This window comes from Podarcis bocagei (assembly GCF_964188305.1).
Source record: "Podarcis bocagei genome assembly, chromosome: 1".
Lineage (NCBI taxonomy): Eukaryota > Metazoa > Chordata > Lepidosauria > Squamata > Lacertidae > Podarcis > Podarcis bocagei.
The window spans coordinates 117,518,861-117,545,400 of record NC_138125.1 but is presented as its reverse complement, the minus strand read 5'-3'; the positions used below and the strand labels follow the sequence as shown (position 1 = coordinate 117,545,400).

At 42.2% G+C, this 26,540-nt stretch overlaps 1 protein-coding gene and 1 long non-coding RNA gene across 4 annotated transcripts in view; both read right to left on the bottom strand.

The window, feature by feature from the left end:
* The window catches only part of LOC308582217, an 82,909-nt gene that overhangs the window by 15,261 nt on the left and 41,108 nt on the right, over positions 1–26,540 (bottom strand). The window lies entirely within an intron of this gene.
* Positions 1–26,540, bottom strand: part of SESTD1 (SEC14 and spectrin domain containing 1) — a 56,160-nt gene that overhangs the window by 13,108 nt on the left and 16,512 nt on the right. For 2 of the 3 annotated variants that reach the window (XM_081168115.1, XM_081168116.1), the window contains exons 4-11: positions 23,030–23,138; positions 22,683–22,773; positions 19,945–20,058; positions 9,710–9,823; positions 8,861–8,958; positions 7,701–7,756; positions 6,114–6,325; positions 2,138–2,260 (exon numbers count right to left, since the gene is read on the bottom strand). In XM_081168115.1, coding sequence (XP_081024241.1) covers positions 2,138–2,260; positions 6,114–6,325; positions 7,701–7,756; positions 8,861–8,958; positions 9,710–9,823; positions 19,945–20,058; positions 22,683–22,773; positions 23,030–23,138 — 917 coding nt within the window. The remainder of the gene's footprint in view (positions 1–2,137; positions 2,261–6,113; positions 6,326–7,700; positions 7,757–8,860; positions 8,959–9,709; positions 9,824–19,944; positions 20,059–22,682; positions 22,774–23,029; positions 23,139–26,540) is intronic. The other variant, XM_081168117.1, reaches the window with a different exon arrangement.

Genomic DNA, 26,540 nt, shown 5'->3' with positions numbered 1-26,540 from the left:
GGAGACTCAGCTGAGCACTCTGATTAGGATGAAACTACCCCAACCCAGTCATACTGATTATTTGTTGAGTGGGGTGGATGCGCTAACCCTCCTGATCTGATCTGTACGATCAGCTGAGGTGGTGGGGCTGTGTGTCTTGACCACACATGCTAGTAAGTGGCCAAAAGTGAATGTAAGCCTTGTGTCAAAAAAGGTTAGCAACTCTGGCTGCTGCTGAACAAGCAGAGAGGGAGAAACTCTGCCCAGAAGGAATATTATTGGCTAAGAAAACTACCAGCAATTTATTGGGCTTTATGAAATGTTATTACTTCAAAAGGTCAAGGGTACCTTTGAATCTCTCTTTGTTATGGCAAAGTACCAAGAAGAAACTGGCTCTGTGATTTCAGGAACTGGTCTGATCACTTCATTTCAGAGAAGAGTAAATGAGGCACAAGATAGAAAAAAATAGTGCTGGCCATACAGGCTGAAAAATGGGAGACACTTGGGATAGTATATCAGGAGTAACAAAAGCTCCTATTCACAATGCTTCATTGCAATCTGTGGCCATGAACCTCCTTTTCATCCAACACCTTCACAGGCAAGTTAGGAGCCAGGTGACTAAATAAGAATGAACCACCTAACTTGCTGTGGATTGCAAAACGTTTTCTAGTCACTGTGAAACTGGTGCCACAGACCACAAGGCTTCAGCTACTGTGAGGTGCTATGGTCAGCAATTAACTACATTGCAATTTTTTTTATTCATTTCAGTAAATGAATAACAAGCTTACATTTTATACCAACCTTTAACAATATTAAATTTTAAGCTTTCCCCCCAAAAGACAGGAAATAAAATGGTAGAACTGACCACCAGCACGTGATCTGGATGTTGTGGAGAATGTGGATGAACAGAACCAGTAGGGCATTTTTTGTATTGCTCAGTGAAATGATGTGGGATATATGAAGCAGAGACATCAGCTTGCCAACAAAGGTCCGTACAGTAAAAGCTATGGTTTTCCCAGTAGTGATGTATGGAAGTGAGAGCTGGACCATAAAGAAGGCTGATTGCCAAAGAACTGATGCTTTTGAATTATGGTCTGGAGGAGACTCTTGAGAGTCCCATGGACTGCAAGAAGATCAAACCTATCCATTCTGAAGGAAACCAGCCCTGAGTGCTCACTGGAAAGACAGATCCTGAAGCTGAGGCTCCAGTACTTTGGCCACCTCATGAGAAGAGAAGACTGCCTGGAAAAGACCCATGTTGAGAAAGATGGAGGGCACAAGGAGAAGGGGATGACAGAGGGTGAGATGGTTGGACAGTGTTCTCAAAGCTGCCAACATGAGTCTGACTAGACTGCGGGAGGCAGTGGAAGACAGGAGTGCCTGGTGTGCTCTGGTCCATGGGGTCATGAAGAGTCGGACGTGACTAAACGACTAAACAACAAGAACATATAAAGATCCCTGGATACTAACAGGGTATATCACACACTGTCCACTCACTATGCATATAATTCAATGCAAGATGATGCATGTTTACTGGTCAGTGTGTGCAATGCTACTGTCATTCACAATGATATGGAGGTGATACACACTGACTGGAGAATGAATGCCATTCCCTACATCCTCCTAGTAGAGAACATGATGTCTTTTGAATGTAGACAGTGGTCAGAGTAGTCTCCTCCCTCCCAATTCTCCATTCAGTTCACATTAACCTCAATATGTTCTATAGTCCAGTGTTTGAACTCCTGGAAAAACAAAATCTGCCTTTGCCAGTCATCAAACAATCTATGCTCCGAGATTATGTATGATCTTAAAACTGAGCATTCAAGTAATTACAATAAGTGGCTCCCAGATAGAAAGAAAAGATGACATATATTGCTCCTAAATCAATGCTTCCTTTTTGTGTTTCCAATCTCATCAGAAACACGATCACTCTCCTTTAAAAGTATAAAAATTTGTATACTGCCATGACATTAGAATTTAATTAACAATGATTAAGATCACCAACACAGTCTGTTGCAGAAGAATAGGTGCAGTTTGATATAGCTCATAAATCACTGTCTAAAATTCGCTAGAAAAATGTCACTGGAAAATGTTGCACATAATGAATTATATATAAGAACAATCATGCAGTAACTTCCTCGGGAAAATGAAAACTCACACTGTGTTGACTTTCAATCTCTTCATGTTTCTGCTGCAAAGCTTGTGAGGCTCGAATTGAATCACCTATCCCCCACTGGGTTCTAAGCTGTTCTGTGCCAGGTCCTTCAAGCCAGTTCACTACCTGTTGATCAAAACAGCAACATTTTCACCACAGCAAATAATTAAACCCACACGGTCGAGACTGATTTTTAAAAGAAATTATTGTTATTCAGATTTTGCTTAAAATAAAGTTCGCTTTTAATGGCAACGTGCTCGCTACCTCAAGATAAATAAAGGCAGCGGGGGTCCTTACTTCCTTTTAGGTGCATAAGCTAGCAGACCAGGCAAGGCCGATCAAACATTTCCCAATGCTTTTTCGGGGGAAGAATGTCTTCTTTGTGAACCTTAATAATATGTCGTCTCACATTAGAAACAGAGCATGAAGATATCTGGCTCATTCACTGTTTTGTCAATTCATATCTGTATTAGTAGGTAAGATGAAAAGCTGGCTTCTTTAAGAAAGCCGGTGTGTGTGTGGATTCTTTAGTTCCCCTGCTGAAATCTAAATTGTTCTAACTTGCAGAACTACAGCACCTGACTGTGTGTTTAGGGATAAATATCAGTATCTGCTACACTATTTGCTGCTCTTTTATTACAGGATATTTGCAAGTTGCTTAACAGAGGCCTTAAATGGCAGGTGCCAAAACAGAACAGATGGGGCTGGATAAATATTTGTCAGAATTGGTTTCGGAGCGATGGCTCCTACCTTGCACTACATAAGCCATCATAATGATCCTTCTGGCCTAACCTACATGTATGGCAACAGAAAATGAGAACTATCAGCTTCCAACCAATGGACACACAAGAGATAAAGGTGTTCCAAGAGGAAACACACTAGGACACTAATAACATGCAGGCCGTATCTCCTAAATATGGAAAGGAAAATGGATGACAAAGGCTGTTCCGCGCATTTGTGAGGATTGGCACTGGCAGCTGTCAGTGTAGTGGGGTGGCTGTTCTCACCTGAGACTGCCCAAATGCACAGGCAGATTCAATCTGGTGTTCCTGCGGGTGTGTTTGCACCATGACGACCTCACCCCTGCTCACCTACCTCCAGGTAAGGAGCATCCACCAATCAGAAGTTAGGTAAGCACCACTGCCCCACCACTACTGGTAGGAACATACGGCATAAAGCTTTTGATTCTTTTCACCTTCGCCAACTTCTACAGCAGCATCCTGCACTGTGTACTTTTGAAACTTCCACACGTTTTGCAATCAGAACTAGGGAGAAACTACTAATAAGAAAGCGGGGGTGGGGGGAAGTGTCAAAAAGCTGCCATACAAGCCAGAAGTCTATCTCAGAGGACCTTCTGGCAGTTCCCTCATTGTGAGAAGTGAAGTTACAGGGAACCAGGCAGAAGGCCTTCTTGGCAGTGGCGCCTGCCCTGTGGAACGCCCTCCCATCAGATGTCAAGGAGATGAATAACTATATAACCTGTAGAAGACATCTGAAGGTAGCCCTGTATTGAGATGCTTTTAATGTGTGATGTGATGTTCTGTTATGTTGTTTCTGTGTATTATGTTGGAAGCTTCTCAGAGTGGCTGGGGCAACCAAATCAGATGGGCAGGGTACAAATAATAGTAATAGCAATAGCAATAGCAATAGTAATAATAAGGCAACCACTAGCATTTTTCTTGCTTGCGCAACAAAAATACATGTGAGGACACTTCAACCATACACCTGATATGTGGACAGTTAGTCTAAGCTAGTGATTATCTGTTTTACAGTTACTAAACAACAAGAATGAAAACTCCTACTGCAGTAATTATCAAATGATACTGCAAATCTTCTCTTGGCATCGTGCTGTTTCTATTTCTCTTAGTTCAGTTTCTGAGAGCCAGTGTGGTGTAGTGGTTAAGAGTGGTAGTCTTATAATCTGGGGAACCAGGTTTGAGTCTCCGCTCCTCCACATGCAGCTGCTGGGTGACCTTGGGCCAGTCACACTTCTTTGAAGTCTCTCAGCCCCACTCACCTCACAGAGTGTTTGTTGTGGGGGAGGAAGGGAAAGGAGAATGTTAGCCGCTTTGAGACTCCTGAAGGGGAGTGAAAGGTGGGATATCAAATCCAAACTCTTCTTCTTCTTCTTCTTTTTATCACCAAGAAGACATATACTTCTGATATACCTGGGCAGCTAGCTTAACAATATGATTTTTGATCACTTCTGCTCCAAAGATCTTTAGAATATATATATATATTTTAAAGGTCTTCCTCCTGGCTCCCCATTTAGATATCGTCTGCAGATATCTTCTAAATAAAAACATAGATGAATGCTCAATTTCTTTGCCTGCAAAAGTTCAATTCATTTACCATGCAGCTTCAGTAACACAGGCAGAGCAAATGGATGACAATTTCTAATCAGAATGATGCAAATTGAGGTTGATGCCCCAGTAAACAAGTCTATTTAAATGCATTAATGATGGCAGTTTGCCAAACTAGGTTATAAACCTCATTCCAACCAGCCCATATTTGCTCAGATGATTCGAATGCTCAAGTTACCACAGAAATAATATTTTGTTTCTTTTATACCTATGTAATATCCATGTCTGTCTGTTTTTTTTAAAAAAACACACTTAAAAAGAGATTTAAAAGTGAAAGAAATGATTATTCTAGAATACTGTGAAGTGGAATATTTTGATTTCCTGCCTCTCCAGTATTTAAAAGGGTGAAGGTTCATGCGCATAGCACCTAAAATATAAACACATTCAATTTCAAATAATAGGCCTGGGGAAATAAATGAATTGATTTCATTTCCTTTATTATCTCGACAGAGACATTGTCTGAAGAAGTGTTGAAAGCATCAATTACATACCGATTTCCAAAGCACCAGCCCAGCCCTTCATGACCTTCTAGCATACAATTCATTACACGGGTTTTTACTCATTCTAGTCAGGAAGAGCCTTGTATGACAACTGTTCTTTTGGATTTTGATCAGTGGATATGCTAACCCTATTTATCTATTAATCACTAGACAGACTAATTATCTTGTTTATATTAAATCATTATTTAAAAGAAGCAAGAGCCACCCAACGACCTTTGCCTTGCTAGCTTGTAGTTGCTTCCGTTCAATTCTATTGGTAGTTGAACCCAAAATCTACCAGAAACAGATCAGCATTATTAACTGCTTTGACAACACCACAAGTTAAGTGGGTGCAATTAAGACTGCTCTGTAATATCCCAACAATGTAAGGAAGCTTCAAAACCAGCCCAAATGCTGAGCTATAGGTAACCTGCTTCCTCACATGACAGAACAAAGTCACACCTGGAAGTGGGGAAGACCAACAGCGACAAGGCTGTAGGTTTCATGTCATGAGGGAGACTGTCTAAATAAAGAAACGGATGGGCAGTATAAGCGCGCACACACACACACAACGGATAAAGGCCTTTATTCCAAGCTACTGACCACATCTAGTAGCATGAGCCCTCAGTGCATTCTGCTAGGTAAAGGTAAAGGGACCCCTGACCATTAGGTCTAGCCATGGCCGACTCTGGGGTTGCGACGATCATCTCGCTTTATTGGCCGAGGGAGCCGGCGTACATCTTCCGGGTCACGTGGCCAGCATGACTAAGCCGCTTCTGGCGAACCAGAGCAGCACACGGAGACGCCGTTTACCTTCCCACCAGAGCGGTACCTATTTATCTACTTGCATTTTGACGTGCTTTCGAACTGCTAGGTTGGCAGGAGCAGGGACCGAGCAACGGGAGCTCACCCCGTCGTGGGGATTCAAACCGCCGACCTTCTGATCGGCAAGTCCTAGGCTCTGTGGTTTAACCCACATCGCCACCCGCGTGAGATTGGGGAAACTCTACCGATACTTATAATGTGGCTGTATTCATACATATGAAGAAGAAGATGCAGAAGAGTAAGATAATCTGCTAGACCAAGTCAACTGGATGCCCAGTTAACAATAAATGATATAAACCAAGTGGAGCTTACCTGCATTACCTTCTGTTGAATCTCCTCTAGCTGAGAGCGCTTGCTCCGTTGCCTGCATACTTCTTGGTACCGTGTATATTGTTCTCTGAGCGAGTCTAGCAGCTTCATAACCTGGGGCTGAGCAAGGAGTTCGTCATCCATGGGAGACCACGAAACCCCTCCGTCCGAACCATTAAAGCGGCGTTGTTGCAATTCAGATAACAGCTCGTGACCTTGAATGGTTGAAGAATGAAAACTGAGCATTCAAATGGTGCCTCAGATGTGGCATAGTCAGGTTAAAAAAAGGAGCTAGGGTGTAAAAGACTTGAGATAAAAGGAAGATGGCTTGTGGTAGGCTAAAAGTGAAAGGGGGGTTGTTTGTATTATGGGTTATCATAAATCACGTTCAGATCCTATGCAACTTTCCCTCGGGGGTGACAGTAACAGCATGATAAAAAAAAATCTTCTGTATATGAAAATATGGAACAGTTCACAAATTTGCAGTAACCCTTGCACTGGAGAGATGTACCGTATTTTTTGCTCTATAAGACTCACTTTTTCCCTCCTAAAAAGTAAGGGGAAATGTGTGTGCGTCTTATGGAGTGAATGCAGGCTGCGCAGCTATCCCAGAAGCCAGAACAGCAAGAGGCATTGCTGCTTTCACTGCGCAGCGATCCCTCTTGCTGTTCTGGCTTCTGAGATTCAGAATTTTTTTTCTTGTTTTCCTCCTCCAAAACTAGGTGCCTCTTGTGGTCTGGTGCGTCTTATAGAGTGAAAAATACGGTAACTCAGCGAGGGTATAATATGGAGACACTGGGTAGAAGATACACTGATCAGTGATGTCAAAGACATTATCCAGTGGATACCCCGGCATTCACACAGCTGCATTTCAGATAGCAGTCCAAGTTACAACATTTTTATTCTTTACTTTTCTTAAACTTGTAAGCCATTAATGTAAAAGCAAGGGATATACATTATATGATTTTTTTTAAAAAAATGATACTGAGCACCAGTTACAACAATAAAGAGCTAACGTTTAACGTTCCCACTGACTTCAATTGCAGATATGCTTAACTTTTGCTGCAAAAATGAAACAATCCCTAAATAAACAAGTGTACTTCCTTGAGGAATGGTACCCGGATCCTAAGGAATGGATAAGCCAAAAAATTATTGCACTGGAAACTAATGTAGGCCCAAAGTCTACATTTTCTTTTCCATAATAAAAAATTTAAGTAAGCATATGTTGAGGTATATGCTCCCCATTATGCTTCCCACTTGATTATTTATAAAATAACTTAAATTGTTAATTGTCTTCTTGGCGTTCTCAGAGCTTGATTAGTAATTCCAACAGAAAAGGAGAGCAGAATATTTCTCTACAGCTGCGGTTCCCAGAAATGGAAGAGCAGAACAGCAGAGGGAGGGAGGGAAATGTACTTTTAAGTAGATAAGAAAGATATTCATAACTTATTATTCTGTTTCGTTAACACTCCTTCACCAAGAACAAGTCTAAAACACCAAGAACAAAGCTTTAGCATTATACACTATCCATATCCACAACAATTCACAAAACCCATGAAGTAAAGAAAAATGATGCCATAGTGGGTATACCTGTCTGCAGAACAGTTTCAGGATCAACAGATGGAAGGAAATTCAAGTCTATAGACCTTGAAATAGAAAGGCAAATGGCTGTTACTTACTTAACGTTGATAACTGAAGTTTCAAGCACTGAACACAAGTATATAGCTTCTTGACTTTTATAAAACATTCTAATAAAATTTCATATTTTTTCCTTTATTTGGCATCATTTTCTTTGTTAAAACCATATTTGGCAATGCCAAAAAAGAAAAAGAGACAAAGAGGGATCAAAGTTTCAGAAATGTTGGCATACTTGACACCGTAGGCTATTTTTCTTTTCAGTTACTTTTCATAAAAATAGCCCAGGCATTCTCAATCTTGAAAAACAACAACTAGTAAGACACACCTAACTGATAGCAGTACTCAACTACATTTTCTACATTAGCACAAGGATTAGTGCTCAATTCAAGGAGATTCTCCACATCTCCTCCTGCTATACCACCCCTGGAGGGTCAGGGGGACTGCCAAAACAGATGCAGTAGGTGTGCTGTTGTGTGTGTGTTCAATTATGCAAGGAGAAATAAATAATATTTTGCACAAATGGAACCCCAGTAGTCTCCATGGAAAAAGCAAGTGTCATTGCCACACATCTCACAACCTGGCAGAGACCGAAATACTGCATTTTAAGGAGACCTAGGAAGATAACAGGAACTAGAAACTACAGCTATACATTCCTGGGGAGTGACAAATGGTTCCTGGGGAGTGATAAACACTACCTGTAGATACAAACAGAAATTCAATTTTGGGGACACCAGAAAGAGCAGAAAATAGAACACAAATGCAGAGACGGCAACAGCCGCACTGAAGCACTTTCTTAGCAGTGTAGACAAAAGCAACCGTACTTTCTGGCTAGCTTTAAGCCAGAGATAAATAGCCACAATTCCAGACTGGCACTGCACATGAAAGATAAGTTAGGATGCTGGGTTTTGGATTTCTGTATGACAGAGGTGTTTTGTTTTTGTATTTTAAAAAAGTTCAGTATCCCAGCCAGAAACACCAGGGATCTTTTACACAAACTATTCCCGTTCCAATGTTGCTTTTGAAAGCACCTATGTCCCTTCCGTGAGCTATAATTTATAGTCAAAGGATTTAATTACTAATAAATTGTTAACAGAAACAAGAAAAATAATTACCTGTCCTTCTCCTGTTGGTTTCCTTTATCATTTCCACTGTTGATTAAGGCAAGCTCATCCAGTAAAGATGTAGATTCTTTTGTAAACTTTTCAAATGCCTATGTAAAATATTTAGAGTTACCATTACTGCAACTGACTTTTACAGTCTCATGCTTGAAGACGGATTGCCTGTCTGAGTGCGCCAACCCTGACACTGGGAAATCATCTCTAAGGCCTAGCAGTTTAATAACAAGTGAGTTACAAAGGCACATACAAACAACATAGAACATGTTGTAAAATGGACATCTTATGCTCTCAAAGAACTGTTGCTGCTACTTTTTGGACTGTTAGCTCCCAAAGACCCTTCAAAGGCAGTTCTCTCTTTGTACACGAGTCGAATACTGATTTAAGCAAAACATTAGTGGCTGTGCTTTGGTCACACCTTGCCGGAAACAGGTACAATGGGGCTTATTGAATACAGCCACCTTCAGAAAGTAACTCCCCTAGATGGACCAGAACCATAGTAAAATAATGTCTCGTATTTTATAGCCAATCCAGAAAGATACTGTAGCTGATGGTATTGAAAACTGCTGAACCAACAGAGATGTATTCTCCTATCCAGTTCCCAGGGCAATTCAACTAGGGCAATCTAGCAATTGCCACCCCAAAATCAAGACTGAAGTCAGACTGAAATTGATGTATATTAGGAGTGGGGAACTGCATCACAGTGATATCAGGTGACTCATTTTTTGCCCCAGCATTTTGATGCCGCTAGGACACACCTAACACAGCTATTAATATTTCCAACCACCACTTTCCCATAGAAAGTGTACTGAAAAAGAACAGACAAAAAATTGCCAAGCAACTAACCAGCCTCTTGTTCAGCCAGTCCATATGATCGTAGGTAAGACTCCCTCCAAAATCTTCTGTCAGCTGGCATGGCTCTATGTATCGTGTAAGCTTATTGGCAGATACTAAAATAACCTGTATAAGTAAATTAAAATGGGCATTAACAACAACAACAATGTCACTCACTTAATCAACTCAGTGGCTACTGATTGGTGGTCCAAAAAGCATGTTTACTCAGAAAGAGTTCCCACTGATTTCAACAGTAAGTGCATTTAGGATTGCAACTTTAGTTAGGAACTACAGATTCTGCAGCCAAATCATGCAGTATAGCATCAGGAGTCGTGACCTGCAGGAGGAAGTGGCAGATGGGTGGTAGTGATGCTTGTCTTTATTGCTTTTCCTCAGAATCTTCCACATCCATCTTGTTCTAGGCATGTATTTCCTATCAAAAATACGCGGCTGGGGGGGAATGGGGGGCGGGAGTGGGGAGATCTTGGGGGGGACGGGGGAGGTAAGTAGCTCATCATCTGCTTTTCCCCCTACAAAATGCCTTCAGTCCATTCAGCTCAGCAGAGAAACATATGCCAAAGTTTCAAAATATAAGCTGACCCATGGGCTGATTTAGTTCCAGCCTTGGTCAATACCTTCCCTTTTCTCCATCCTGAAATGTTACAATCCCTAAATTCATTTACTGATCGGTATACAAAGAATCATTTTGTACTAAATAACTATGAGCTACAGTTTGCTAGCTCTCAGTTACGTGCCCATGATTCATTATTAATATTTACAATTAAAGCATAAGCAAATTTAAGTATGAGTATTTCAGTATGTTAATACACGGATTGTGAAACAAGTTTTGTTGGAGACAAACATTAAAAAAATGTGTTGCTTTTACAGTGTTAAAGTGTGTGTGTGTTTCTGAAACAGAGAGAAACCTATTCCCATACCCCCCCAACCACCGCCAGTAATGGCAAGACTCTGACAGAATCCCAACTTTCATTTATTAAAAAATGGAAATTGTTCTCTCTCCTCACTCAGTTGTGTCATACAAAAACCACTCTGACAACTTGAACATTCCTCCAGTCTAAGGGAGCCGTAGGTTATACAAGAAATTGGATGGATATGCCTAGTCTTTGTCTTGCATGACCAAAGAACTCAACAATTAGAATATTACTGAAGTTAATCTTCCTGTCAAATATATACACTGAGGACCAAGAAATGACATTTATCACATAGTTTGATGTTGCATAGCTTTTCTGTTTCTTTCATTAAAATAGCGAGGATGGGGACTGCGACAAAGCCAAGGCTACAACAGACACTAAGTGGTCCAAACTGTGGGAACCTTTACAAAAAGTTGTGTTTCTGAGGTTTGGTGGATCATAACATCATTCTTTTTTAGAATACCGCAATTATATATATCATTAGAAAAACAATTTAGTGCAGAATATATTGCAACAAACTGTGCTGAATTACCTTTATTCTATCAAAAATTATAGCCAAATAACCAGAAATTATACACAGAAAACCATGATAAGGGGTATTTTCATAACTTCTCACCCTTTCTGTTAGTGGCGTGGAAACCTTTTGCCACAATTAAAGTCCTACAACAGCATCCCAGGGAGTGAACCCAAGGATTTTAAGTTCACCAGGTGTTGATGTGAAACTAAGATTGTATGATTGCTTCTATCAAACGTGCTTTATTCCTTGGTTGCTTCTGACTGACAAGTTTATTTAATCGGCTCCACAGATTTTCTATTGGATTCAAGCCAGGGCTATTACATCACTTTCTAGGTGACTAGTCAACTCTCCATGTCTTGTTAGATACGATATAGGTTATTTGCCGATAACGTTTGATAGAACAAAGATCATTCAATATGGTTTATAGCATTGTATTCTGCATTAAATTATCGGTCTAATGATATATAATTGTATGGTATTGTTTTATGGTATTAGTCTAAAAAAAGATTGATGTTATGAGCCATCAAACCTTAGAAATGCAACTTTCCCCACAATTTCGGCCACTAGTGTATGTGCCCATCTGTAATTCGGTACTCCCACCACTCTCTGAAATAGAATCAAACCGTCTCCCTCCCATCCTTGCTATTCACGACAGAAGGAAAGATCCCATGGGCAAACAGTCGGAACGGAGGGTGTCCCAATTCCAATAGGGACCACAACAGGAGCAAAAGGTTAGTGCCTCTTCCTGGCCCCAATTCTGCTCAGACCCTCCCCTGTGGTGGCTTTTTAATAAAACAAGAAAATAATGAAAGCAGCTATGCAGACATATATAATCTAACCTTGGAAAAGGGCTACCATGTACAGTGGTACCCCGCAAGACGAATGCCTCGCAAGACGGAAAACCCGCAAGACGAAAGGGTTTTCTGTTTTGGAGGCGCTTCGCAAGACGAATTTCCCTATGGGCTTGCATCGCAAGACGAAAGCCCATAGGGAAATGCTGGCGGTCGGGAGCAAAGACTTTCGCCCACAGCCGGCCTTCAGAAGAGGACCTCTTCTGAAGGCCGGCGGGGGGCAAAAGTCTTTGCTCCCCCCCGCCTGCCTTCCCCCCACCTGCCCCGGGCGATCTTAAAATGCTGGCGGGCGGGAGCGAAGCGTTCGCTGCCGACCCCCAGCATTTTAAAATCTCCAAGGGACAGCAGAGAAGTCTCTGTCCCGGGGAGGTTTTAAAATGCTGGGGGTCGGGAGCGTTCGCTGCCGACCCCCAGCATTTTAAAACGATGTTCCGAAGTGGGGAGGTGGGGCGGGAACATCTGCCCCAGCCGCCCCACTTCGGAACGATGTTCCGAAGGGGGGAGGGGGGGCGGGAACAGCTGCCCCAGCCGCCCCACTTCGGAACGATGTTCCGAAGGGGGGAGGTGGGGCGGGAACATCTGCCCCAGCCGCCCCACTTCGGAACGATGTTCCGAAGGGGGGAGGGGGGGCGGGAACAGCTGCCCCATCCGCCCCACTTCGGAACGATGTTCCGAAGGGGGGAGGTGGGGCGGGAACAGCTGCCCCATCCGCCCCACTTCGGAACGCTGTTCCGAAGTGGGGAGGTGGGGCGGGAACAGCTGCCCCATCCGCCCCACTTCGGAACGATGTTCCGAAGGGGGGAGGTGGGGCGGGAACAGCTGCACCATCCGCCCCACTTCGGAACGCTGTTCCGAAGTGGGGAGGTGGGGCGGGAACAGCTGCCCCATCCGCCCCACTTCGGAACGATGTTCCGAAGGGGGGAGGGGGGCGGGAACAGCTGCCCCAGCCGCCCCACTTCGGAACGATGTTCTGAAGGGGGGAGGTGGGGCGGGAACAGCTGCCCCATCCGCCCCACTTCGGAACGATGTTCCGAAGTGTGGGGGTGGGGCGGGAACAGCTGCCCCAGCCGCCCCTCTTCGGAACGATGTTCCGAAGGGGGGAGGTGGGGCGGGAACAGCTGCCCCAGCCGCCCCACTTCGGAACGATGTTCCGAAGGGGGGAGGGGGGGCGGGAACATCTGCCCCATCCGCCCCACTTCGGAACGATGTTCCGAAGGGGGGAGGTGGGGCGGGAACAGCTGCCCCAGCCGCCCCACTTCGGAACGATGTTCCGAAGGGGGGAGGTGGGGCGGGAACAGCTGCCCCATCCGCCCCACTTCCGAACGCTGTTCCGAAGGGGGGAGGGGGGCGGGAACAGCTGCCCCAGCTGCCGGGCTTCGTAGCGCTGCTGCGAAGCCGGGCGGGGGGGTGGGAACACCTTCTGAAGGCGGGCAGGGGGCGAAAGTCTTTGCTCCCCCCTGCCTGCCTTCCCAGGGGCTTTTAAATCGCCCCGGACAGCGGAGAAGTCCTCCGCTGTCCGGGGCGATTTTAAAATGCCGCCCGCCAGCATTTTAAGATCGCCCGGACAGCGGAGAAGTCCTCCGCTGTCCCAGGGTTTTTAAAAATGCTGGGGGTGGGAAGAAAAGCCCTTGTCCCCCCCCCAGCCTTCAGAAGAGGTCCGGGGACAGACTGTCCCCGGACCTGGTCTGAAGGCGGTTTCCCTAGGAACGCATTAATTGATTTTCAATGCATTCCTATGGGAAACCGTGCATCGCAAGACGAAAAACCCGCAAGACGAAGAGAATTGCGGAACGAATTAATTTCGTCTTGCGAGGCACCACTGTATTCAAGAGAAAGCCAAGGGGATGTCCTGCAGATGCTGTGTAAACAAACATCCATCACCCCTAGTTCACATGGCCAATGGTCCAAGATGACTGAAGTTGTACCCTATTGGCCTGAGTATAAGCCGCACTCCCCCCCCCCAAATTCCGACCATGAAAAGTTAAAGTGTGGCTTAAATTCACGACCTTACAGAAATGGGCTTTTGTGGTATCACTGCTGAAACAGACATACGGTAAAACGGAATGGGTGTGAGTGCCTGCAGAATTTTAGGGGAGCAGCTTATATTCGGGTATTGTCTTTTTTTCTCCCCCCCCCCCGAATTTTAAAGGTGCGACTTATATTCAGGCCAATATGGTAATACGCAAGATCTGGAGGGCACCATATTGGCGCCCCCTGTTATATTCCAATTTGAGCACCTGGCCATTTCAGAATGACTTGTTGATCATGGTTAAAAATACATTTCATTAGCAATCTGCACTTAGCCTAGTTTTTATCTTCATTAAGTTTCAACAGTACAGTTTTGTTAGACTCAAAGGAGGAGAGGACCACCTGGGAAAATGCTGGCTAGTCTTGAGGGTAGCAACTGATTTGCATTTTCCCTGCATAAAGAGAGTACATGCTATGTGTATGGCTAGTGGATATGTTGCGCTCCCAAATTATACAGTGGTGCCTTGCAAGACGAAAAGAATCCGTTCTGTGATTCTCTTCGTCTAGCGGTTTTTTCGTCTTGCGATGGATTAGCGGATTAGCGCTATTAGCGGCTTTTAGCGGCTTATCTGCTGATCGGATCAGCTGATAAGCAGCTTAGCGGCTTAGAAAAAGGGGGGAACAAGCAGGAACTCACAAGACATTGTCGTCTTGCAAAGCAAGCCCATAGGAAATTCGTTTTGCGAAGCATCTCCAAAACGGAAAACTCTTTCGTCTAGCGAGTTTTCCGTCTTGCGAGGCATTCGTCTTGCGGGGCACCACTGCATTATCATAATTTCTAGTTATGTGCACTAAGTAGCAATTAAACATCTCCAAACAATATGTGATTTTATTTATTTATTTATTTACAAAAAGTAATTTAATGAAGCGTTTTCCTGTTGAAAGCACTTTGAATACTTCTGTGATATAAAAGATTCCGCTTCATTTGTAAGAGATGCTAGCATTAGTATTGCTCTGGTTCCTTGCTCTCAATGAATTCAGCAGGATAGCAGCTTACTATAGTAATTATTGCTACTAATTTCATTTCTACGGCACTTTATATTTTTAAGAAAAAAAATCTCAAAGCGGTTTACAATACATTCAACCATCAAATAAAACAATCCAGAATAAAACATTACTGAAGAAAGTCAAATATAAAGTATACATTCAAAGTAACATACTTGACAGGAAAGTAAAATATTATCTTAAGAATTTCAAAATAAAACATTACAAGGTTTCAAAATAAAGCATTACAAAGGAAGTCAGCTACAGAATGCACATTCAATGCAGCAAAGTTAACTACAGTGGAACCTCGGTTGTCGAACGCTTCGGAAGCCAACAATTCAGACAACCGACAACCTGGAAGTGAATGCTTCCATTTTCAAATGCGCCTCAGAAGTCGGAAGACGACCGGCAATTGCGCCTCAGTTGTCGAATGTTTCTGGAAGTCGAACGGTCTTCCAGAACAGATTACCTGCGACAACAGAGGTTCCAGTGTCTCTCTCTCTTTGTATTTGTGTGTGTGTGATTTCAAAAGAAAACATTACTAAAGGAAGTCAAATGTAAAACACACATTTAAAACAGCATAATTAACAAGAGAAGAAAATATTATCATAAGCACAAAACGTATCTGCTGCTGTTGCTGCCAATCCTGCCAATGGCGGTTTAATGGTGGGCGGCAGCTGTGGAAGCTCAGGCTCGATGATCCTGGGTCTGCACTAAGAGACAGCCAAGATGGTCTCTTCAGCAGCCTCCTTAAAATAAAATCTATTACGCGACCCAGCACTAGTATGTACCAACTGGCCCGATCAAAGAAAGCAATTCTTCATAACAAGGTGGAACCCTTCTTGTGAAATACAATTACAAGTAACCTGCATCAGCAAAATGTTTCATATTTCAAATGGTCTCACCTTTTTCACGGCCAGGCTGCATACACAGCCATACCTTGGTTCTCGAACAGAATCCATTCCAGAAGTCTGTTGGACTTCCGAAAAAGTTTGAAAACCAAGGCACGGCTTCCAATTCTTGCACTCAATCAGAAGCCGCGGAGTTGGATGTTCGGCTTCAAAAGAATGTTCGCAAACCGGAACACTTACATCTGGGTTTGCGGCATTTGGGAGCCAAAACGTATGTGTACAGGCGTTCAACAACCAAGGTGTGACTGTATCATAAAGTATAAAAGGTAAAGGGTCCCCTGACCATTAGGTCCAGTCGTGACCGACTCTGGGGTTGTGCGCTCATCTCGCTCTAATAGGCCGAGGGAGCGGGCGTACAGCTTCCGGGTCATGTGGCCAGCATGACTAAGCTGCTTCTGGCGAACCAGAGCAGCACACAGAAATGCCTTTTACCTTTCCGCCGGAGCGGTACCTATTTATCTACTTGCACTTTGACTTGCTTTCGAAATGCTAGGTTGGCAGGAGCAGGGACCAAGCAATGGGAGCTCACCCCGTCACGGGGATTTGAACCACCGACCTTCTGATCGGCAAGTCCTAGGCTCTGTGGTTTAACCCACAGCACCACCCGCGTCCCATATCAGAAAGTATGCTTCCCCCCTAATTAATGTAGATATCCTTAAACATATTCATGGTAAAAAAATTGATTTGGACACCATGCTGCTTTTTAAAAATAATTTCCAAACTGTTCAGTTAACAATGCCCTAGGCATTAAAAGCTTTTAGTTTGATCTATCTTTTGCATCTGCATCTCAAGCTACTCTCCCCTCAGAAATTACATTAACCACTGCTATTATACCAGAGCTTATCTTTTCCAAAGGGAAGCCATTCACGCCAAATGCTTTTTCCTTCTCCTTATGCGAATTTATACATTCCTTTCACAAGATGTGAAGATGCTTTAGTGTCAACAACAGGAAGGCTATATACAATATTACAGTTTCCATTTCTTACATTAATTTTTGGGGTGGGGAGAATCGTGAAAAGGAAAAGAAAAAACACCTGAGTGCAAATGGCTTATTTGGCAACAGATTTGGGTGCAATATCAATTTATAGTGAAAAGATGAAGCTTCTTTGAGAATCAAGATATAACTGGACAGATGGTGGTATAGACAAACAGCATCAATAATTTATGCCTGACGGCTCTTATTTCCCTTTTGGCTTCTTATGGCCACCCCTATGGTGCTATTCATGGCTAGCAAGAACGGTGGTGATAGGGCTTAACCCTGCTCTATTCAATTCCCCAGTGGTTTTCCTTCTTTCTACCAAGAGCTTCATATCAACAGACAGCTGCAATTCCGCTCATGTTAATGAAATTCTGCTGAAATAGCAAGCAAGCTCTTTATCCTTGAAAGAAATGGAAATTTCATAAAATCATTGCAATTGTCAATTTTGTTAATGACTGCGCCATCATCGGATAAGCCATGGATGTTGTTGAAGACAATACCCGTGGGACTTAATTCTGAATAGACATTTCTTACACTAGAAAACAATTGGATACACTTTTGTACTAAATAATATGAAATGCATTACCTCAGCAAGCTTATCTACACAAACATCACAAAAGTAGGTCCAGTGAAAGCATTTTTCTTTCTATTTATACTGCAGTCACAAGTTCATACTCAAGCCATGAAAATCCCTTATTGTGAACATATCACATCCATTTGTAACATTCTTATGAAGACAAAGACCACACCAATTAGTTCCCTAGTTTCCTGTTGCATTTTCAACAGACTATAGTGGAACTCAATTACGGAAACCAACACATGTAAATTTCAGTGCAGTAATTTTGTATCATTTAAACTTACAAGGTTTTATCTTCATAATTGAGGTTCAGCTACAGCAGCAGAAATTATCCACATGGCCACTGAAAATTCTCAATTAAAAGCCTCTCCATTATAAATTTAATTGAATACATTTTTATGATTAAGTGACTGATATTGAATTAGACCTTCAAGTCAAATAATAAAAACTGCCCACATTTCTTAAAAGTGCTAGAATCTGGATATTATCCCAGGCTCATTAGTACACCAGATTCTTACTTCAAGCATTCTGTTAATTATGTCTGGAAAATTGTCAGTGCCAAGACATAGTAGGAGACAGATCAGTCATAGGGGAAAACATTTATCAGAAGTAAATTTCAAACTACAGAAGGTTGCCATTTTTATAATTATTACAAGTAAACCAAGGGGCCCAGATGACATTAGATACACCTCCACAAAACAACTTCAAAGTATGTATTTCACTTTGACAAGGGTAGCCAACACAGTGCATTCCAGATGTTGTCAGACCCAATTCAGCATTTCAGAAAACAACCTAATTAGGTTTGAGTCTGAATCCAGATTCAGATAAATTAAGCTTTGTGCTTCCCCCATTCACTATTACGTGGAAGCTTGATTTTTTAAAAATGCTATAACTTCCCTCCTCATTATAATGTTTGTATTTCTTATTATTTTTCATGAAATTAGGTGAAATTCACAGGCATAGTAGCCCCTTGCGAGTGCAAAAGCCCTGCCAATTTAAAGAGATACAGGTCCCGGGGTTTTTTGACTAGGCACCTTTAAAAAGCAAGCCCGACATCTTTTTTCTGACAGAAGCTTCTTAGTATCTTCTAAGAGCATCAATCATGTCACATGTCGAAAGGGTAGTTGCACCAGTTTTTCTGCAGAGATAGCCTTTAGGGCTTTGCAACCTACTGGGTTAATTATAAAGGATTTACTGAATCTCTCCTGTTGTTCTGTTTGTATGAAGGGAACGTACATAAGAAAGGTTCTCCAAGTAAGAAGCCCATGAAGTTATGCACCAACAGTTCCATGAGGTTTTGTGCTTAGCATCTTCAAAACTGATTTTTTAGGGGTGGGGTAAGTGTGAAGAGAGAACAAAAAGGGGCTCTACTCCCTGTGTTTTTTTGTGGGAACCAATTTTATTATGAAAATTGCATCCTAGGGGCCCCTAGGAAAGTAGCTTGCAAAATTTCAGAAGGCTAAGTGCCGGGGCTAAGGGGTATGATCAATGAAAAAAATAAGCTTCAGGCTTGAATGGTACCCAAATGCCACTGAAACTCAAGGAAACAAAAGTTCAAAGCTGATTTGGCAAGAGTAGATGTGCAGGTATGTGGCATAGAGGCAGAAGGACTTGAATGTCCAGCATTTGCCAAGCAAGCACCACTAACAAAACTAGCAAAGAGAACAGAACATACAAGAACAAGGAATATATTATTTCAGCATCCCTTCCCCAAAGCACTGTGATTGGACAGCTCTAGTAAAAAACAACAACACAGCAACACACACACAACCCATTCCCTCTGATTAAATGTGAGACCTGTCAGTCAAAAAGGAACTTTCCCTCATCTTTTCCCCACCCTGGCATTTTCCTTTTAGAGAAGACTGGAAATAAAATTTTTGCTTTTAGCAGGCACAATGTCTGCACATTTGAATCTCCCCAAATCGCTTTGGCAATCTCTGCTTTGGTTTGGAGTCTGCCAGAGAAGTCCTGCCCTGGTTTGAACAAGACTTGAATCTGTCTGAAGTCAACATGCTTCAGTTCTTGATCTGTTTTGCACTTGTTTAATATCAAAAGACAAAGTGCTGGTACAAGGAGTTGTTCAGTGAGAAATAGTTACAATAAACTGTAATGCAGACAAATTAAAATCCACCTTAAATATTCTGAGTAACTATAATATAGGTTAATAACAGGAGTTAGTTAAATTCATGGCAGTAAAGTATTATCTTTCAAGTGATAATGTTCTATAATCATTGAAAATGTTTTGAAGGTCTCGTGGTGAGTCTGAACTAATGATCAGACAAATTACACTTACTAACTAATACTACAAAGTACTGCAAACCCACTGTAGCGAGTTTTATTGTGATGCCAAATGAATCATTTGGTAATTGCATTGTAGATTAGTAGCATTATAAGCGATCAATTTTTACTCAGTTGCATGTGCAACTTTGGTGTTCACATCTGACAAATGAAGAAGCAGACACACATACCTCAAAGCCAAGTCTATCTTTCTCTTTCCAAAAGCAAAAATGTGTAACCTTCTTGTCCCAGAATTCATCCGGTTTTACTACACAGACAAGTGATACCTCAGCTGGAACAACGTTCTAAGAAGATGAAAGATACAAAACCTTAAATGAAATACAACTCATTAGTTACTGTGTGGTAACCTAGACCTGCACAGATAGCATTTAGATGTACAGGAAACTTTCTAGCAACAAAAACAGTGGTGATAGCAAATCTGGCACTTAGCAGAAGCTGTGGACAACATCAATGAGCTAGATGGTCTTTATGGACCACTCAGCACATCTAAGAAAGTAACTGGCAATAAGTTGGTACCTTAAAGAAAAGTTTTAAGCAACCCAAGACATACACTAACAATGCAATCCTATACATGTCTGTCCCAGAAGCAAGATTCATTGAGCTCAGCTGGACTTATTCCCAGGTAAGTGAAGCCTAAGTCCGCTCAATATCAGAGTCTGATAAATGTCTCTTTTGAAAGAGGCCAAGGCCTTCAAACTTAATGAATTTCATTTAAGTATCAACTATAAGATGATTTGTTCTATATGACAGATTACAGTCGTACCTTGGAAGTTGAACGGAATCCGTTCCTTAAGTCCGTTTGACTTCCAAAACATTGGGAAACCAAAGCGCGGCTTCTGATTGGCTGAAGCTCCTGCAGCCAATCGGAAGCTGTGGAAGCCCCATCAGACGTTTGGGTTCCCAAAAAACTTTTGCAAACCGGAACAGTCACTTCCGGGTTTGCGGCATTCAGGAGCAAAACATCCCGAGTACGAAGGCATTTGGGATCCAAGGTACGACTGTATATGGTAAGGGCAGTCTTCTTTATGCAGTTTGGATTCTATATTCCACCCATTTACCGTATTTTTTGCCCTATAGGACGCACCATCCCATAAGACGCACCTAGTTTTTTTGGGGGGAAATAAAGGGAAAAAAATTATTTCCCCCCCAGGCACGGGGCTGGGGCAGCCCGAGCTTCCCCCGACCCCAGCCCCCAAACAGGCAGCTCTCTGCAAGCCGTGGGAGCCCAGCGGTGGCTCCCGCTGCTTGAGAAGAGGTCCGCGAAGCCTGGACGCGCTGAGATCAGCGCGCGCAGGCTTCGGGATGCCGGCAACTCTCCCCAAGCAGCGGGAGCGTTCCCGCTGCTTGAGGAGAGGTCCGCGAAGCCTGAAGAGGGAGAGGGGTCTGTGCGCACCTACCGCTCTCGCTCTCCAGGCTTCAGCGAAAGCCTGCATTCGCCCCATAAGACGCACCCACATTTCCCCTTCATTTTTGGAGGGGGAAAAGTGCGTCTTATAGGGCGAAAAATACAGTAAGTAACAGGATAGCATTTCTTCACAAATGAAAACTGTTAAAAATTCCTTGTGATTCACAGTTGTTTCCTCTGCCTGTCAAGTTCCTTCATAATTTTGCCTCTCTATGAGGAAACACACACAACTTATTAAACAGACAGACGGCGGGAACAAAGTGCTTATTATTCAATGACCTTGACAGCACACATCCTGTAAAAGTGCATTCATACAGAACTAAAAAGGAAGAAAGCAGTATGTCTTGCCACTTGAGAAAAAATGGTTTGGGGTCAAAATGTCAAATCTCATTAAGGCAACATCTGTTAAAGATTTTCATAAAGCCAAGTGCTTTCTAACGATGGTCTATTTAGAAATAGCAACATTCAAGTAGAGGACAGTTCATTCAAGTAGAATAAATAATAATGAGCAACTCTTATGTCATATCTCCAATGCAGTCTCACCTGCTGCTCCCTCTTCCCAATTTTATGTATGTACTTCCATAGAAAATATAACAAAAGTGGTACACAGCATAAAAACATAATACTATGAAAACAACAATAAAAGCACCAATAACATGTCAATAAGAACTGGTTTGTAAAACAAAAAAACAACACACCATATTGCGCAAAGGCCATATTAAAAAGAACCAGGGATGATTCCAGCAAGACTGCTATCGGCCAGGTGATCCAAAAGGCGGGACCTGGCACAATGAGGTTCAGTCCCTGTTAAAACCTAGCCATACCGGAGGGAAATTGCACATGCTATTCCAGAAATTGAAAAAAGAAATGACATGGAGTTGAGATAATAAACGTCAAAGCCCAATCCTATTCCTTTATGGGTTGCACTGTTAGAGGCAATTCTAGGATTTCTAGGGATGGTGTAAAAACTAACTTATACCTGCAGCAGCCTTACAGAAGCTAAGAACTGAGTCCAGGGAATCAAAACGCTTTCAAAAAATTTCCCAAACTACAACTCAGTTCAGAGGCAGCAACAAGCCATGTTTTTTTTCTTTCTTCAAGCTGTGGACGTCCTCAGGATCACAGAATTCCTTATGTGTGAGAGATGGGAAGCTTATTCTCAAGGTTTGTTCACAAAGCAGTATTTTTGTCACAGTATTTGGTTTGTCACAGTTCCTACAAACCATGGTTTCCTGCACTTGGACAAAATAGGAAACTGATTTGTTGCAAACTGCAAATGAAAAGGTCATCAACTCTTCCCTTTACATGCAAAGAGCTCAAGACTCACTTCAGCTTCAAAAGTATCAAAGTACCATGATTTGCTGATATGTTTTAAAAATCAGACTCTACATTTTTAACATGTAAAATCACACAAGGTCTACTTTCCCAGAAAGTAAGCACAACAATGTCTTATAATACAGACAGAACTCAATTCTTCACTACAGATTCATGAAGGCATCTTACCTGTAGCATTAACACAACAGTCTTGACAACATTCCACTGAGATTTTCTACCATCCACTATAACGGTAAATCCTCTAGCTTTACACTTTTCACTGCAAAAAAGACACACATTCAAAACATAAAAGGCATAGTTCAGTTATCACGACATATATCACCATCTATTTACTTGCTTAAGCTTTAGCGAGGCACTCATTGCTCTTTCCAAGAGCTTTGCAAACAGTTTTTATTTAAGTCATATATCACATAATGAGATACACCCCCTCAAGAAAATATGGTGGTATCTATCAAAAAAACCATTTAGTTTAGAAGCAAAATGATACTATTTGGTGCTTTAAAGGGCATGCCCACCTTGGTATGCTTAGCAGGTAGTCTAAAGTAACACTCAGCTCATCCATATTTGTTTGTTCAAGGCATAATGGAATTGTCAGAATGAGGCCACTTCTTCGATCCTTCCCACCTGTAAAATAAATAAAATAATTGTTAGTTTGAACTAAAATAACATTCACTATTAACCAATTGGCACTAAAACCGTTTTTCTTTTTTTTATAGAAAAAATGAACAGTTTTTGAAAAATATTGTAATGAAATATGATACGTGTCCTTTTTCTATGGATGCATTATAGCAAAAGTACATGCAAGTGAAAGAGATACTGGGCTAAAATAGAAACTATATGCGAACTTAATCACGTTTCCAAATCAGGCTTAACTTCTGTTTAATTCTTCACAAGTGTACTGAAGCACATAACCTAAATTGCCAAAAGATTCGCCATCAAAATTCAAGACACTCTATTTAGGACATTATGTTGTGCACAACTCAGTCATAATGAAATGCACATTCTCCCCTATAGGCTTCAAAAAGAACATACATTGAGATCACATTACATACTTGATGCTTTTAACTGTACGCTGGTTTGTAACTTAAAAAGAAAGTATAGATAATAAATAAGAAGGGCAAAGCTTTGTTAAATGTGTAAACCCAAAATAGCTATTTGGTTAGCAGAAGACGATGACCAACCACTCAGCAACAGAAAAACCTCCTAAACGTCTGGAAACTGTAATTTGCATTTTAAAACACTGTGGTTTCTAGGTGGAAAGTTTTTTGGGACTTACCATAGACCTAAAAGATTAAAGGGGGGGGGGGGAAGCCTTTGCAAAAATTACAGGGAATTTTTTTTGGAGAAGTTTCCTAGCGCTTGGTGAGATATGCTCAAGATTCCACAGCTCCCTCTCTCCCAAGGCTATAAAGCTTCTCTGGGGCTACACAAAGTTCCCCAATGGTAAAAATCCCCCATTGGGTGTGCTTTGCTCTGCTTAAAGATGTAATGCATATATCCTATGCCCTTTTAATTTGTGGGGAGTTTTTTTTGGGGGGGGGGCTATTAGGTTGTTTTTGTTTTGATTGTGTATTCTGTGGTTTTATATTTTGATTTTATTCTGTGAACCACCCAGAGACCTCCAGGTACAGGGCAGTATAAAAATTCAGTAAATTATTCAGTAAATAATATATATATTCTCTAAAACAAGTTCATCCATTACTAATTTTAAACTTTAAATTAAGGAGGGGGACAGTTTCCAAGCCTTTTGTAGCTGAGAACAAAGTATATTCCATGACTAGATACATCATAAATTGGCAAGAGAAAGAGGCTACAGCTTGCCATATATGGATCAATACCGAGGCTGCAGAGGACCAGTGTCTCTCTGAGATGTATTTAAGTACAGCTTATTCAATCTGACGATTTAATAATCTCCATTTCTAACCTTCACCAGAAACTATGTTAAAGCAGCTTTGTGTATAAGTAGATTTTTTAGCAAGGCACAGGATACATTTTCAAGTTCTATAAGGAAGTAGAAGAAAAGGAATTCTATTTTTGCCACCACTTTATTTCCTCACATTTCTGACTTCCATCGGTAGGTGAACTCAATGGCTCATTAAGCAATCTGTAATGGCTAGTATATAGAACAAAAATCATTCTATATCCTTTGCAGCAACTGATTTTGGCATAACTGGAAACATTTCTATGGCGTTTGAAGAAAGAAATTCATTGGGATGAGTTCAACACAGTGCTGTGGTAATCGTAAAACTGCCCAGCCAGAACAAAGAGCTGGTAGACATGATAGTAAGACAGGTAGGTGGAATCGTCTAATCATAGCAATCTTTTTGGACTGAGATTAGCTGCATGGTGAGAACGCGGATTGGCTACGAAACACAAGATTTAAGGGAAAATATCCGGGATCTTGAAATGGATTGTGGAAGGATAAATAAATTACTGGGCACTTGGGTAGGGCTGAGCCTCTTTTGCCCTAATGGACCAATCTCCACTGCTCCTAGCACATGCTTTTTCAAAACATGTAGATGGGCTCCACCTTCCACATATGAATAGTAATACTGGTAAACACCAAACTTGATTTTATTTTTCATGTCCCTACCACTACAGCCAGGGACGTGGTTGGCGCTGTGGGTTAAACCACAGAGCCTAGGACTTGCCGATCAGAAGGTCGGCGGTTCGAATCCCCGCGATGGGGTGAGCTCCCGTTGCTTGGTCCCTGCTCCTGCCAACCTAGCAGTTCGAAAGCATGTCAAAGTGCAAGTAGACAAATAGGTACCGGTGTGACGGGAAGGTAAACCGCGTTTCTGTGCGCTGCTCCGGTTCGCCAGAAGCAGCTTAGTCATGCTGGCCACATGACCCGGAAGCTGTACGCCGGCTCCCTCAGCCAATAAAGCGAGATGAGCACCGCAACCCCAGAGTCGGTCACAACTGGACCTAATGGTCAGAGGTCCCTTTACCTTTACTTACCACTACAGTCATACGTTGGAAGTCAAACACTTAGTTCCTGAACGTCACAAACCCGGAACTGACTGTTCCGGTTTGCAAACTGTTTTTGGAAGCTGAACGTCCAATAGGGCTTCTGATTGGCTGCAGGAGTTTCCTGCAGCCAATCAGAAGCCGCGCTTTGGTTTCTGAACATTTTGGAAGTCGAACGGACTTCCAGAACAGATTCTGCTCAACTTACAAGGTACAACTGTATTATCTTTCGCTACACCTAGTATAGAGATGCAGAAGTCTCCCTCACACTATCAGTCCCCTCTTCCTGGATCAATAATCAACAAAGTAGGCTAGTGATTGAGATTTCTCCAGACTTAAGCTTCCAAGCCTTCGCATCAGAAACTGCAAACAGTTTGCCATTATAGTACTTCTCCCACAGAATAGGAACTCAGCCAAGAATAAATGGACACAAAAGGAAGCAGGTGAAGGAAGAGGAAATGACTCAGCATTGTTCAGGAGAATACAAAGATCACATTCATACTTTAACTTGAAGCAGCTGAGCCCTCTTAAGGAGAAGTTACTTTCCTTCCTCTTGTTGTACCATTTGCAATCATGTTTTCCTATTTAATATGCACTTTTTGGACAATGGGACACCCCCCCCCCCGGCCTTCACGTGGTTTTGCTTCTGGGAGGTACATGAAGTAAAAAAAGGTTCATACAAGAGTTTAACAATAGGGGGAAAAAACACTATTTTAGAAGGACATCCATCCAGCTTGGAAAAAGTTGTGTGTGTGGTTTTTTTTAAGCATGCTTATAGCAAAATCAAACATGGTTCTAAGAAGAAAGGAAAACCACTCTGTCAGCTTGTAGACGGTCAATGATTGAGCCCGAATCCATCACATGATAGCAGTGAAACTGGCTTGAGAATTGAGATTCAATGAGTCCTAAATTGCCTCAGTCCCTCATACTGCCTGCCCTTGGAAGATCTCATTTTGGATGTTCTGCTGCAGCACCAATGGAGTGATGCTCCTGTCACTCCATTCGCAGTGGGTGGGAAGTTTAGCTGGCAGAGCTGGGGGAGGAGAAACACCCCAA